This window comes from Anoplopoma fimbria, chromosome 21 (genome assembly GCF_027596085.1).
Source record: "Anoplopoma fimbria isolate UVic2021 breed Golden Eagle Sablefish chromosome 21, Afim_UVic_2022, whole genome shotgun sequence".
Lineage (NCBI taxonomy): Eukaryota > Metazoa > Chordata > Actinopteri > Perciformes > Anoplopomatidae > Anoplopoma > Anoplopoma fimbria.
In genome coordinates, this window is record NC_072469.1 from 8,856,904 (window position 1) to 8,871,683 (window position 14,780).

The window sequence follows — 14,780 nt, forward strand, 5'->3', positions numbered from 1 at the left end:
TTCACATTTTTTTTATTTTTTTTTTAATCTACAAGTAGTAGTAGTAGTAGTAGTAAATAATTAATTTAACAGCCTATTGTTAACTGTGTATTTAGCATTATAGGCAGACATGCTTTTATGGTTTTACATATTTCATGCATAGAGCCTAAATATGATTATGGTTACGTTGATCCATTGACCAGCTCGGCCCTCTTGCAATGCAAGTCTATTATGGTGTGGGACAACTGCCTTTTAGCGGCTTCTCCTTTGATTGTCGTAAAGTAGGCCTGGAGCAAAAGAATATATTTTTCTTCTTTATACTGCCCTCGTCTGCAATATAAAGGACGTAGATTACCGTTTCCTACCCCATGGGAAGCAAATATTACATTCTTTAGAGCGGGCTTTTCAGTCCACGGACTTGGCCCCATATCATTTGAGTTTGACTTGGCTATTGCTATAGAAATCTTAATTCACCATGAGGATTCACCGTCATGAAAAAAAAATGGCTCTTTGTACAAAATGCTCTTTGAAGTCTGGATCAGAATATTGTAGCCCTTCATCAAACTCTGCCCACGTCTGCATCAAACCCCAGCTCAGCTGAGAAAGTAAGACTTTACACAAGTTTTTTTTTAAATCGCTCCTTTCATCGAAAGAAACTTACTAAAATATCGTATTTAAATGAAATGTAAAGGACCTTTCATTCCATTTTATTGCTTTGAGCCTTAACTGTTTTTCATCTGAATCTGAGAGAAGACGTTGATGTGTTTTTACTCCAGCTTCAGAACAAGCTGTGTGCAAAGGAGGCAATCGCTTTTTTTTAATGGAGATATTATTTTTAAATTATGAACATGTTCATGTTTTTTTTTTCAATTTTTTCAATTTTTTCAATTGATAACCGTCTGTAAATTCCATATAAACCCGAATGGCTCAGCAGAGTTTTCACTTTAGTCATACAAGATTTATTCAAAATACTCACAAATTACAAGGCAATTCGGTAACGTAATTTGAGTGCCGCTCGATTTCAGATATTAAAAATGAGAAAAAAAAAATATTGACGACAATGATACAAAATCACGAAATGCCCACTTTGATAAAACATTTATAATTTCACGGTCGTATATCAAATACTGCAGGCTTATGAAACAGTTCAATCGTTGACCTTCTGCACAAATGGAAAAAAAACAAAAACAATGCTGTAAACATAAACCGTTTGTACAAATAACTGCAGTAATCATAGATAAACTGCTTGGGGACAGATCCTTACAAAACTATCAACATCAACACATCGAAAGTTTACAAAATTTACAAATGTACATTGTTGTCCTAATTGAAACATGCACTTTGGTTCGATAATACAAAATCCCTCAATTTTAGATTGAAAAAAATAAATAAAAACATATTGAAGTCGAAACTCGAATTTACAAAATAATTGTACACCAACATGCCTAGCCTATACAATAACGTACCACATATAGTCTACCGGATTTACACGACTCTCTCCACAAGTGGACCAGCGGGCCGTCAGGGCATATAGGCACCGAGCCAACCGTTTTTGAATAGCTGAGGTTTGAAAATATATTCTTTTTTATTTTGCCTGGAAATTAGCACGTCTTTAAGGTTTGCACTTTTTCCCCCCTTTTACAATGTGGTTAAAAACGGCTCTCTTGGCTCTGAGTGTCTGTTTGGTGGCTCAATCAAAAAACGGGACCAGTGGGCCTTCACAGGCATGTATAGGCACCGAAGCCAAACCATTTTTTTTTAAGAGTTAGGCTTTTGAAAACGTGTTCTGTCATTTCTGACTTCTCTTTTGAGTCCAATTTGGATTAAAACGCGTCCCTCGGTTCTGGGTTTCTGTACGGTGGCTCGTCCGTGGGGTCGGGTGTGGAGGGCCCGCTGGGCGGTGTCTGGGCGCCGCTGGCACCTGAACTGTGGCACACGTACCATTCACTTAGATTCGCTGGTTGGGAGGCTCCCGCCGGCTCCGACAGCACCGAGGAGCCTCCTGGCTCTCGGCCCAGGTCTGAGGAGGGGGAGACCAGGGACGGGGTGGATGACTCGTAGCCCGAGCTGGGCGGGGGGGACTTGCAGTGCACCTTCATGTGTTTCCTCAGGGAGCTGGGGTGTGTGTAGGACTTATCGCAGCCTCTCACTTTGCAGTTGTAGGGCTTATCGCTGGTGTGGACGTGGGAGTGCTTTTTACGGTCACTGCTGTTGGCGAAGCGTCTGTCGCAGCCGTCAAACTCACATTTGAAGGGCTTCTCACCTGTAAACAGTGATGGTGACATCATTAAATATAAATCAATAAATGACAGATTTAGACAAAAACGTGGTTATTTATGTTCACCATCAGGGCATCCTGGTAGTTATTTATTTAAGAGACCATCTTCCATCTGCTAGTTTGATAGTACTTGAGACAGATCTCTAATGTTTAAATACTAACACACTATGTCATGGGCATGCATGGGCTTGAAATAAACTAAGCAACAAGTATATCTGACCCAACAACAAAAAAAAAAACCAACATTTAAAAAAAAAAAAGTCTAAAAACAAAACTGTGACACATACAGCCACTTTGATCATTTGTTTCTAGATTTATCAGATTTAATTTTATATTTTGTTTCTACACTAAACACCCCCTTTTCCCCTCCCATGAGTACTTAAGAAAGTGTGCCTACTTGGACAGACCTGCCATGAGTCTGGTGTAAACAGGAGGGCTGAACCCCCACTGTCCTGGGTCTATACCTGGTGTCTACATGCATCAAGGCATACGTCAAAACAGACAAGCTATGAGCACAGACATAGCAGGCCTAAAACCAACTGAAAAATAATGATAAATGAAAGTATAGCCACCAGGCTACACCCACTGTGTGCTAACACCGCCTGTCTGCTGTTTCAATCCTGCAAAGGGGTTATGGACTGGTTCTAATTTTGCGTTTTAATAATAAGTATTTCTACCTGATTATGACAAGGCAAAAAAAAAAAAAAAAAAAAAAAAAAACAGTCTGAATAAATTACACGGAAATCATCCGCTGCTGATTTTTCTCCTCCGATTAAAGCTTTTGAGAATATGTAATTGCCTCTGTCTAATTACACTTGCGGGTTGAATATCAATTTGACCTTCAGCTGCTGGGTTGAGAGAGCCAATCAAGGATATTAGTGTAGTACAAGAAACCGTCGAGGAACAGACCCCAGGGGCAGCCCCAGTCATAACCACACTTTCAGATAGGTTTTAAACATGATACCAAAGACCAGGCCCCTTGGGAGTCAACACACAGAAATAATTTAACAGATTTGTACTTAGGTAATGTGAGCAAATTATATGAATAATACATAGGGTGCAGAAACGGAGCAGAGGGGGGGGGGGGAGTGTGCCATGCAGCCACCGAAAGAGAGGAATGTAGTCATTGTATTCATTTACAAGTCTGACTCGACATTTTGAGGCCTTCCCCCCCCCCCCCCACCCACCCCCACCCACCCACACTGGCTCCACAGCAAGTCATTGTTTCACAGAGGCAAGCAGCCATATTGGTATCTTTATGTGGTTTTAATCAAAGCCTAAGATAAATCAGAGCTGCTGCTGCTTGGAGCTGCAATGTATAAGTCAGTCATGATAGACGAGTTCAGCTCTGCCAACCTGTTGGTGAATTATTTCAGTCGTCTGCACTTGTCAACTTGTTGCTTTGGCTAAAGGCTACCAAGAGCTGATCATTCCAAGAGCAGCCTTATCTATTTCACAGTACATGCATGCCATATCACTCTGGAAATTAAAGGTATTATAAGGCTTTCAAATCCTCTTTTACATATATATATATCATTAAAAATACTCCCCTCTCTGTAGCTTTAAGTGTATTGCAATCCAACCAACTATTATTATTATTATTATTAAAGTTTTTTGGTGGAAATAAAGGCATTACACTGCTAATAAACACAGCTACAAGTGGCTGAAAAAAACAAAACATCATCATCATATCAGTCACACTCAATGTGAAGATGTGTGGCATGCATGGACAAGACGTGACGTGGGCCTCAGTCTTTGTGCTGTGGTGTAAACAAGAGGTTGAACCGTCAAAACGCCTGAGTGAGCTGTACCATAACCCCCAAAGCTCAACCTTTGCAAAAAAAAAAAAAAAAAAAAACCAAAAAAAAACTCGCGAGCACTGATGCACCTCACAACAAACAGGTGGGCAGTAGCTGTCGCGTGCTGATGTATCAGCAGCACAGATTGATGAATTGCCACGGTGCATCAGAGGGCATTTTAAATGCGTAAAACCTGAATAAATAATACTAAAATTCGTGATAAAACCATCTGAAATCATGCAAAGAATAGCTTCACTTGTGTCTGGATAATATCTTTGATTTTTTTTTTTTTTTTTTTTTTTTTTTTACATATTATAGCACATTTCCACCACATTTTCTTCGTATTAATATACAGCCACTGACCTGTGTGCGTCCTTTTGTGAATCTTAAGGTTCTCGGATCTTGCAAACACTTTCCCACAGCCGGGGAACGGGCACGGAAACGGTTTCTCCCCGGTGTGCACTCGGATGTGATTGACAAGTTTGTACTTGGCTTTAAATGGTTTGCCTTCCCTCGGACACTCTTCCCAAAAACAGATATGGTTCGCCTGCTCCGGTCCACCGACGTGCTCCACCGTCACATGCGTTACCAGTTCGTGCATGGTGCTGTAAGTTTTGGAGCAAAGTTTCCTCGGCGATAGCTCCGGCTCCAGCCACTTGCAAATCAGCTCTTGCTTTATCGGCTGCCTCATGTAGCGGAAAAAGGCACCGGCTCCGTGGTGGTGGTGGTGGTGGTGAGCGCTCAGATTCATGTTCAGATTCAGACCACCGTAGCCGTGCAGCGGCGAGCCGGAGAACGGATCAGCCCTGGAGCTTGCCACTTGACTCAAGTGATCAGACCTTACGTACATTTCTCCAGGTAGTCCTAACCTTATTTGTCCATTCAACGCTTGGCCACCCGGTGATCCGCTAGAAGACTGGTCGTGATGGAGTCCGGAGAAGAGGGTATGGTTCCCAGCGTCGGGGTGATGGCCATAGTGTCCGGGATAGCTACCTGTTGTTGAGACAAACATTCCGTGGTGAGAGGCTGAACCAGCAGTCTGGTCAGTCAGTACTGGCATGGCTTGAGCTGTCAGATCTCTCCGGATGAGGAAGTCCCTACCTGCGGATAAAGCCTGGGCCGTGTGAGACATAGAATAGGGGACCGACGTCGCCTGAACCGGGCCAAAAGCTCCCGTTTGACTGGAGACCACTTCACTGTGGCCTGCCATATGATGATTGTGGTGGTGGTGATGGTGGTGGGGATAATGATGGGCTGGGCTGATTTTGAGGGCCGCGGAGTGCCCCATGTGTTCTGGCCCGAATGGACTCGGCCCCAGGCGGGGTTCCGCAGTAATCTCCCCAGGGTGCGAGTGAGCCATTGAGTGTGGATGGCTGCTGAACCCCGGGAAGCCTGTCACGCTCTGAGGGGTATGGTGGTGATGATGGTGATGGTGGTGAGCCCCTGCCAAGTCAACTAATCTCAGCGCCGTGTTCCGTTTGGAAAACGTAGGGTCCATCACGGGGCTTCCCAAGGCATCCAGGCTCATTACTTCCTAATTTTAGAATAACTTGACAGCAGGCAAAAAATAATAATGATGATGACAAATATATTTTAATCGCAATGAAAAATAAAGAAAAAAAGACTTTTTTAAAGTTAAGTCTATCTGCAGACTACATGGAATCCCATTCGGTTGAGAGGCAGCAGCAGGACGCTTTGATACTGAATAGAGATTCATGGTAGGCGCTGCAGCCCGTGGAGCCAAACAATCACCCTGCGCTCTAATTGGTCAGAGCTCCGTGATTGACGTCACCAGTGACAGTTTTCCAACGTGAAGAAAAATGTCTTAGTGACAGCAAGCAGCCAGGGCGCATGCGCGGTGCCTCAGGCAACGCTTGAGAAAAAAAAAAAATAGTTGTTATGCAAAGGTTATTGTACAATAAAAGTCCTAAAAAGTTGATCCAGATATACAGTCGTCTTTCTTTTGTGGCAGCGAACAAAAAGGCTGCGCGGCTATGAAACAGCAATTTCCCCCACTTTGATTCTGCAATTACAACAACAGACTGCCTCGCAAGAGGGATGCATATTGCCAGTATAAAGGTTGTAAGGATCATAAATAATGCAGTGATATCTTCATTTTTTGCCCTGAAAACGTGTGAAGGATAACTTTACGCACAAATTACGCACTAACTTTACGCACGTAAAAAAGGCGTCAGCTGTTAACTTAACCGAAGCTAAACTCCGCGTGGGAGTTTAAAATAGTCCGGAGTATATAGTAGCATTAATATGCGCTCTGATAAATACCCATATTTAAATATCCAGTCGTTCGCCCTTCAGCGCTTACTGCGACGATGACTCCGTGCTCTGCTTGGTGGGATCCGTGTAAATAGTAAGTGTGAATAGGGGCGAACAGCGGCCATTGTCCCGAGGGGAAAAATTGTAATGGACGGGACCTGTTGTTATGATCCGGGGTAATTTTGCTTTAGACCCAGGACGGCAGCAGATGAGGGTCACAGGAGGTGGTGCCGTTGCAGACTTAAGATCAAAATAAACGGTGTGTGTACTGTAAGTATCGGTTACTACAATAATATCTTAAGAAGTATAATATTTAGTTATCATTTTCTGATTTTTGCTTGAATGTTTAAAAGAAAGATATTAGTTATGTATCATAAACATGCCGTATATATTTTCTGTTTATTCTTTTTTTTTTTCTCTTTTTTTTTTTTTGCCATGTTTTTTAAAAACCATCAGCCGTCCAAAGCAGGACTATATGTTTAAAATACAACGAGCAGTCACTTGGATGTTACTGTGCACGGATTAAAAGCCTTCAACACAGTGGACAAAAACGTATCACAACTAGGGAATTTTAAACATATATCTTGTTTTTGCCATATTAATATTTGTTGTAATTAAAAGTCATGACTTTATTATTTAAAGTGAGTTATATCTTGTGTACTGCAACCCAAATACGGGGGGGGGGGGGGGGGGGGGGTGGACTGAACGCTTAATCTTTGTAGTTGCAGACGGAAATAAATTACTGCGTGAAGCGACCTTAAAGAGGGTCACATAGAGCACTGATCACTTGGATGTGAATATGAAATGTGTTAATGTGTTAGTTAACTGATCATAAGTCATTTGTTAAAATGCATTGTCACAGGCACTTTTTATTTATTGTTGTGCTAAAGTCAACATAATATATTAACTTTTTTTTGGAAGACAGAATGTGTCGTTTTCAGATGAAAAAAAAAAAAAAAAAAAAAAAAAGTAATTGATTGAATATGCTCAATAATAATACACTCACTCACTTGGCAATATTTTTCTATGAGAAAAAAAATAATTTTAATGTTAGATTCCTCTTACTTCGTCTGAATTGACTCGTCGAAATCTGTGCTGACAGCCTTATGTCCAGCACGTTAGGAACTGAGTCAATATTTTTGAGACATGACGGATCGAGAAGCTGTTTATTAAATGGCCTTTACGCGTGGGACTCATGAGGCTCACAGCTTCCTTCAGAGACACCACAGCACCAGCGTAATGCAAAACTTTGAAGTGCTATTTCTGGTCCAACTTGTGCACGCACTCACTCTTGGAGACAAGAAGCAGGGGAGTTGTACAAGATCCCAAACAAAAAAAAAGATGCACACTGTAGAGAGGTCCTCTAAAAAAGCTGATTATGCTTACTTGGCTTAGTTGTTTTCACTGTAAATCATAAATAGCTCCAAGTAACTAGTTTAAAATTCGACAGTATTGCCTCAAGCATGTTAGAACCATGACACTAACCGGGTAATGGCGTGTTGATTAGGGGTGCATCTTTTACGCACATGGCTAAGTTATGTAGCCAAACAATTGCTCGTAATCCTTTTGAGGCACATCCGTTGCACTGGAAGTTTAAATCCACTTTCAAAGGTATGTAAAATTCCAACAATTCTTTTCTTGGCACACAATTTCCAATGTAGCCTCTATTGTTGCAGGTCTGACTACATGACCTCCACTATTGACTTCCCCCCCCTTTTTTTTCTTTTGAATGATATGCCATTCTTACCGTTTCCACCTGTTGAAAGATCCCTCCATATTTTGCATAGCAGAGTAGTGGTGCTATACCTAAAAAGGCGGTATCAAGTTGAAGGTGTATGTTAAGATGAGAACAACATAACGTCCCCTCTTCCTTTGGTCTCCCAAGACTGACTTGGACAAAACCTTGGAAGAAACGTAGCCTAGTAGCCAAGCAGATATTTTAATGGTCCTCATGGCACTGGTCTGTGCATGTGGCTTTGAACTCTAGCGGCCGGAGGTTCCTGCAGAGAGCGCCGCAAATCCCACTTGATAACTTCGACAACCCACAACGTTTTACACTCAGGCTATGCACCACTGGCCTGCAAAAAAAAAACAAAAAACAAACCGTGATAGACACATTAGGCGTACTGGTGGATCTCCAAGTAAAAAAAAATACTGGCCTATATATCCAAGGTAGCCTTTATAACGTGCTGGTGAGCATGAGGTGGAAATCTAAAGCACAGATGTTCCACTGGTGAGAGGCTCCAGTGGACGCCGAAAATGTTGTGTGTTCAATGGGAGACAGAACTACACAGAGTGCGCACAAGAGGCACACAACATGCACGTTATATGGAGTCACTGCGAAGGGAAAGGGATAAGTTGATAATAGCAGACCTTTAAAGAGAGCGATGAAAGTGGGCAGACTTCATATCAGACTGTAAGCTTTCCCATGGGGCTTCCCGAGGAGAGACGTAAAAACTCGTGTCTCCATACCTGTACCTGAAACACGTCACCAGGGTCCACCTTTGAATAGCATAAGGTTCGTTTGCCAAAAAAAAAATGTCATTTATTGAATTTTTGTTATTTATTCTTCTGACATTGCAAGCCTGTGTCATTCACTAGACATGTAGATAACACACACACACACACACACACACACACACACACACACACACACACACACACACACACACACACACACACACACACACACAGAGAGAGAGAGACACAGACAGACAGACTAAAGGGTTGTGGTTGCCGATCTAATGCCCCCATGTTAACAAAGACATCAAGAACCATTTGATTTATAAACTGCAGTTTATAATAAAAAGCTGTATGTGGATGCAAAACGTGCTTTGACTTTCTACGAGGCCAGTTGTTGCCTTGTATTTTTTTTTTTTTTTTCTCTACTTTTGTTTTGCTGTTATTCAGCCTTTTAACCAAATCCTCAGTCAGCAATCTCACAATATCTGGGATTGATGATGCAAAGAGGCCAATAGAAGTGTGGGCCCTGCACCGTGGATTGTTATTTGGTGAGTGGATGTTATTGGGGGGAAAGGGGCTCCGCCAATGAGCGCGCAGCTCCGGGGCCACATGACTACCCCCCTCCTCTCCCATTCATCAGGGCTGGACTGTGTTGTCTTTTCAATTCATTTATCTGCAGGAATGATTGCGACTATCAGTCTAGAGCTCACCGCCTGACTGAGGAGGTGAAAGTCGCGCCACAGGAAGATAAACCGCAAAAGACAATATTGCATGTATACATGATTTTGCGTGTGCATCGGATGCGCGCTATAGGGGAATTCCTCGCGTCCTAGAAAGTAAACAGAAAATCGGTTGGATTTCAGAGTTTGCTCAGACGAGTGAGGTCCAAGAGATAGAGAGAGAGAGAGGGGGAGGAAGAATATCTGTGCGTGATTTTTTGATTTCTGCTCTCAGTCGTCTCGGCGAGTCTAGACTGAAGATGCTCTTGGACGCAGGACCGCAGTATCCCACCATAGGAGTCACTACTTTCGGCTCCTCACGGCATCACTCAACAGGCGAAGTCACAGAGAGAGAAGTGGCGTTGGGGATAAATCCGTTCGCGGATGGGATGGGCGCCTTCAAAATAAACCACAGCTCCCACGACATCGGCTCCGGGCAAACGGCGTTTTCCTCCCAGGCGCCGGGCTACGCCGCAGCTGCCCTGGGACACCACCACCACCCGACCCACGTTGGCTCTTACTCCACGGCGGCTTTCAACTCCACCAGGGACTTTCTCTTCAGAAATCGGGGTTTCGGGGACGCCGCCGGGGCTCAGCACAGTTTGTTCGCCTCCGGAAGTTTCGCAGGGCCACATGGACACTCAGATGCAGCGGGGCACCTGCTCTTCCCGGGGCTCCACGAGCAAGCGGCGAGCCATGCGTCTTCCAACGTGGTCAACAGCCAGATGCGGCTGGGCTTCTCGGGGGACATGTACGGACGGGCCGACCAGTACGGCCACGTCACGAGCCCACGGTCCGACCACTACGCGTCGACCCAGCTGCACGGCTATGGCCCCATGAACATGAATATGGCCGCGCACCACGGAGCAGGGGCCTTCTTTCGATACATGAGGCAGCCGATCAAACAAGAGCTCATCTGCAAGTGGATCGAGCCGGAGCAGCTGACGAATCCTAAAAAGTCGTGCAACAAAACTTTTAGCACGATGCACGAGCTGGTGACCCATCTGACGGTGGAGCATGTGGGGGGGCCGGAGCAGACCAACCACATCTGCTTCTGGGAGGAATGCGCCAGAGAAGGAAAGCCATTCAAAGCCAAATACAAACTTGTAAATCATATCAGAGTACACACCGGAGAAAAGCCCTTTCCGTGTCCGTTCCCCGGCTGTGGCAAAGTATTTGCGCGATCGGAAAATCTAAAAATTCACAAAAGGACTCACACCGGTAAGATCCGCTCAGACTGCCCGCTTTCCTTTTTTTTTTTTTTTTTTTTTTTTTTTTTTTTTTTTTTTTTTTTTTATACTGCCAAATCAATGTTGACAATATCCAATACGAGATATGCATGCTATCTGGGTTGTTTTATTTGGCAGCTGGAGTCTCTTTACTGGCATTCAGTGCAGTTGTCAACAGAAAATATTTCAAATATTTTTTGTTTTTTTTAAGTCTTGCTATTTTCTGTTAAACGTTCTACTTGTAATTCATATTTAAATGTAATGGAATTAATTAAAATATGCGCCTAAGTGGTTTAAGTCAAATATATTCGCAGTGTGTAAAGTAGAGTAGTCTGTCAGTCAGAAAAGTATGCAAGCATATTAGCCTGTTTCCACAGATAAATTATTTATGTACAATAATGTATGATGTGTACTTTTGATATTCGGTGTTAAACATTGTATTTATTCTTTCTTGATTTAGGTGAGAAGCCTTTTAAGTGTGAGTTTGAAGGCTGCGACAGGCGATTTGCAAACAGCAGTGACCGCAAGAAACACATGCACGTCCACACTTCTGACAAGCCCTATCTCTGCAAAATGTGCGACAAGTCATACACACACCCCAGCTCCCTCCGAAAACACATGAAGGTAAAAACACCGATGGCTTTTTATTTGTTCATTTTATTTTCTGTATTGTTTAAACAACATTGTGAAATATTATTTCACATCTTAAAGATGTTTTTTTTTGCCGATTGGAAATGAGAATACAAATATTTATATTATGTTATGTTATTAGAGGAGGTTCATTTATTTTTATTTTTTTAAATAAATAGAGAAACATAATTTAATTTGCCTTGATCGTTTCTTTATTTTATTTTTTTTAAACAAAATAGATTAAGATGTTAAATTAGAATAATAATGTTTAGGCTATGTTTTTTTGAACATGCTCAAATCAGTTGAATTTAGTCTTTTTATTTGTTTCATCTCTTATGTCATGTATTTTCACCAAAAATGCAAAGCAAGGATCAAACAGCCAATGCAGGATGCTTTTTTATAACGTTTTTCTTATTGTTGAAGGTCCATGAGTCCACCAATCCAGCACCGCAGCCATCTCCAGCGGCCAGTTCAGGGTACGAGTCCTCCACACCTCCCACTATAGTATCGCCGTCCACAGAGAACCAGAGCAGCAGCTCCATATCACCAGCAGCCTCAGCAGTACACCACACAACCAGCCACAGCACGCTGTCGTCAAATTTCAATGAATGGTACGTGTAAATATTTTTGAAAAAAAAAAAGGAAAAGAGAAAAAAAAGACTGCAGAATTTAAAAAAAAAATTCAACTGCTTTGGAATCAAAGACTTTATAAAGTCAGCCAGTGAAACATGGACTGAGAAAACACGGGGGGCCCGAACGATCAATTAAAGGCTGTCGTAATGTCAATGAGAGAGAATGCATGGACGAAAAGGAGGCAAGGACAGCCACCCAGTTTAACTTTTTTTCCCCTCAATATTTCTTTTGAGTCTTTATTTTTACTGAGAGACTGCGCAAAAAGAGATCTCAAAAAGCATGCTATCTCCGGGTAGAGGCCTGAATTTTTGTACATACGGATTTCACCAAGTTGGGAAAAAAAATGTAATATTTTATTTTGTAAATAGTTCTATCACAGTTTAAGGGAATTTGTGAAAATGTGGTCCCTAGATATATGGATAAATGAGATGGTTTTAAGAATATTGCGATGAATAGACTTCATTGAAAAGAATGTTATAGTTGTGAACCAAATGTGAATTATTCAGTATTACTACAGTCTACACGTCGACCTAACCGACTCTTAGTATTAATGTGCTTTTGTAGCCTATTCAGTGCAACATTTTCGTCCAAGGTCCAGTTTGAGTAGCACAGTATCATTGTTGTTATTTAATGTCATGTCGATAAATCGTGTAGTGGAAGCCTGAAATTCCGTGTCAATCTGTTTATGTACGTGATAAATATAAAATCTCTGTCAATTGCTTTGTCTGAAAGGAAGTATTATTACATGTAAGTAGCTCAATTTTCCATATTTATCCGCATGTAAAGGACCGGTAACATGTTAGAATTGATCGGTATTTATGGAGAAATGCGCTCGTATGTAAAATTTAGTTTACAAAAAAATGTTTGGATACATTTCGTACTATATTAAAGGATTAAAACAAACAATAATGCAATGCGTTGGAGGTTATTGGTTTCATTGGTGAGGTTGAGCTCAACATGGGTGCTGTGTGAAACTAATGGGTTTCCTTTTTTATGTAAGCTGCATAAAATATACTAATTAGCTACAGACTTATTTCACCATAATAATGCATTTAGCACGAGTTGATGAAAGAATTATCGCATATTGCATAAATAATTCTAATTCTTTATTGTGTGTGCATGCTTTTGCACGTGTGTGTGTGTGTGTGTGTGTGTGTGTGTGTGTGTGTGTGTGTGTGTGTGTGTGTGTGTGTGTGTGTGTGTGTGAATGTGTGTCAAAGGAAACATTTCATTTAAAGCTAAAGGTCGTGTTTTAAAACGTCACAACTTCCCCTGACAGTCAATGATAAGCAAATTCACCCCCCCCCCCCCCCCCCTTTCTGCATCTTCTGTTTATCCAAAATTAACATCCAACACTTTGCCCTGCAGTAATGTGCAAATTAAATCGATTAATCACGGCGGTTGTTCCTCTCAGTGTAAAACGAGATAGTTTGCGTTACTTAATTGTTCGGGAATCTAATTTTCAAATCTAATTTATTTTTATTTTCCTCGCGTTTTGTCGGATTTCATAGACTTTTTTGGGGGTGCTGAGGAGTCAATGTGGCCCCCTCATTGTTCCTGGCTGCAGCTTGCTTGACCGCCCCATTAGGCAGAGATCACATCAGCAGCCGCCAGTGATCATGGTTAACACTGCCGGTGTGCATGCAGCCACGATCTGTCAGTCTGCAGCTTTGTCAGGACTGCTGCATATAGCCTGCACAGCCGAAAAGAACCAAATAGCAATTTTAATCGTAAAAAAAAAAAAAAAAAAAAAAGAATCCACAGCAGAGGTGTGTGTGTGTGTGTGTGTGTGTGTGTGTGTGTGTGTGTGTGTGTGTGTGTGTGTGTGTGTGTGTGTGTGTGTGTGTGTGTGCATGTGCGCGCGCAAGCTTTCTCGTTTATACCAGCAAAATAAAATAAAAAAAAAATACATCCACCATCTTAGATGATTTGCTGAAATGTATTGAAATGTATTCATATTTTCTTTTCACGGGCTATTACATTTGGAGATAAATGAAGGATGGTAATAAAATGACTTTTTCGACTCTATTTAACACTATCTATTTAGGTTCCAGTGCTGATGCTTCACTGATGCACTGCTATATAGGAAAAAAAAAAAAAAAAGACGCACTCCACGCCGAGTGAATTCGTCTGAGAAAAGTCACTTTACAGCTTTTATAGAAAAATGTTCACATGTAACTGGAAATATAAATACAGCCGTTTAGAGTCGATGTGTTAAAATATCACATGTGGTTTTCTAGGCTGGCAGGATATTTCAAACATCCGCCATATTTAAATATAAAGCCAGATTGGCAAGTTAGATATGGAAAGTGAAACCACCTTAAACCAGTTTATGCATCAGCTGACCTTTAGAAAACCCTTTAATGTAAAAAAAATCTGTTTTAGATTCCAGACTGATAATGATGGGAAAAATTGTTATCTTTGAGAATTTGAGTTTTGTTTGGATTGCTGTTTATTTGCCTCATTATGGACTTCAGTTCATAGTTCATCCTCTTTTTCTTTTTTTTTTTTATTTCCCTGCTCATATTTTGCTGAACAGAGAAACTTTAACATGTTTAGTCCAAATCGCTACTCCTTTAACGTGCCACGTTCCAATACAAACTGTGCTGTTTAATTTCCACTCCACTCTTCTGTTACTGTACACTGAACCCACACACAGTATCAGAAATAAAAAAAAGCTCGTAAAGAGAAGAGTCGACGACAGGCTGCTGCAGCGTGCGAGCTATCAGGCTGCCATGGAGAGCTCATGGTGACTCCATGATCAAATAGGGCCGCA

The 14,780-nt window shown here is 41.7% G+C and overlaps 2 protein-coding genes across 3 annotated transcripts; one reads left to right on the forward strand and one right to left on the reverse strand.

Moving 5' to 3' along the window:
* Nucleotides 1-1,802: 1,802 nt before the first annotated feature.
* On the reverse strand, nt 1,803-5,584 carry zic4 (zic family member 4). 2 transcript variants are annotated; one of them, XM_054623174.1, is made up of 3 exons: nt 5,158-5,584; nt 4,420-5,049; nt 1,803-2,242 (listed from the first exon to the last, which is right to left on the reverse strand). In XM_054623174.1, exons 1-3 carry the CDS (start codon nt 5,582-5,584, stop codon nt 1,803-1,805), a joined length of 1,497 nt encoding a protein of 498 aa, XP_054479149.1. The 2 variants fall into 2 exon arrangements, with proteins under 2 accessions (XP_054479149.1, XP_054479148.1); XM_054623173.1 differs by having other exon boundaries at nt 4,420-5,584.
* Nucleotides 5,585-9,772: 4,188 nt separating this feature from the next.
* On the forward strand, nt 9,773-12,424 carry zic1 (zic family member 1 (odd-paired homolog, Drosophila)). The gene is made up of 3 exons (XM_054623138.1): nt 9,773-10,733; nt 11,202-11,365; nt 11,795-12,424. The coding sequence occupies exons 1-3, from the start codon at nt 9,773-9,775 to the stop codon at nt 11,990-11,992; spliced, it is 1,323 nt and encodes a 440-aa protein (XP_054479113.1). The 3' UTR covers nt 11,993-12,424.
* Nucleotides 12,425-14,780: the final 2,356 nt, after the last annotated feature.

What these genes read in the sequence shown, in the direction of transcription:
- zic1 (XM_054623138.1), top strand. Translation starts at nt 9,773, where the DNA reads ATGCTCTTGGACGCAGGACCGCAGTATCCCACCATAGGAGTCACTACT. An exon ending in TCACAAAAGGACTCACACCG is followed by an intron (nt 10,734 to 11,201) that starts GTAAGATCCGCT and finishes TTCTTGATTTAG; the next exon opens with GTGAGAAGCCTTTTAAGTGT. An exon ending in CCCTCCGAAAACACATGAAG is followed by an intron (nt 11,366 to 11,794) that starts GTAAAAACACCG and finishes TTATTGTTGAAG; the next exon opens with GTCCATGAGTCCACCAATCC.
- zic4 (XM_054623173.1), bottom strand. Translation starts at nt 5,584, where the DNA reads ATGAGCCTGGATGCCTTGGGAAGCCCCGTGATGGACCCTACGTTTTCC. An exon ending in TCACAAAAGGACGCACACAG is followed by an intron (nt 2,243 to 4,419) that starts GTCAGTGGCTGT and finishes CACTGTTTACAG; the next exon opens with GTGAGAAGCCCTTCAAATGT.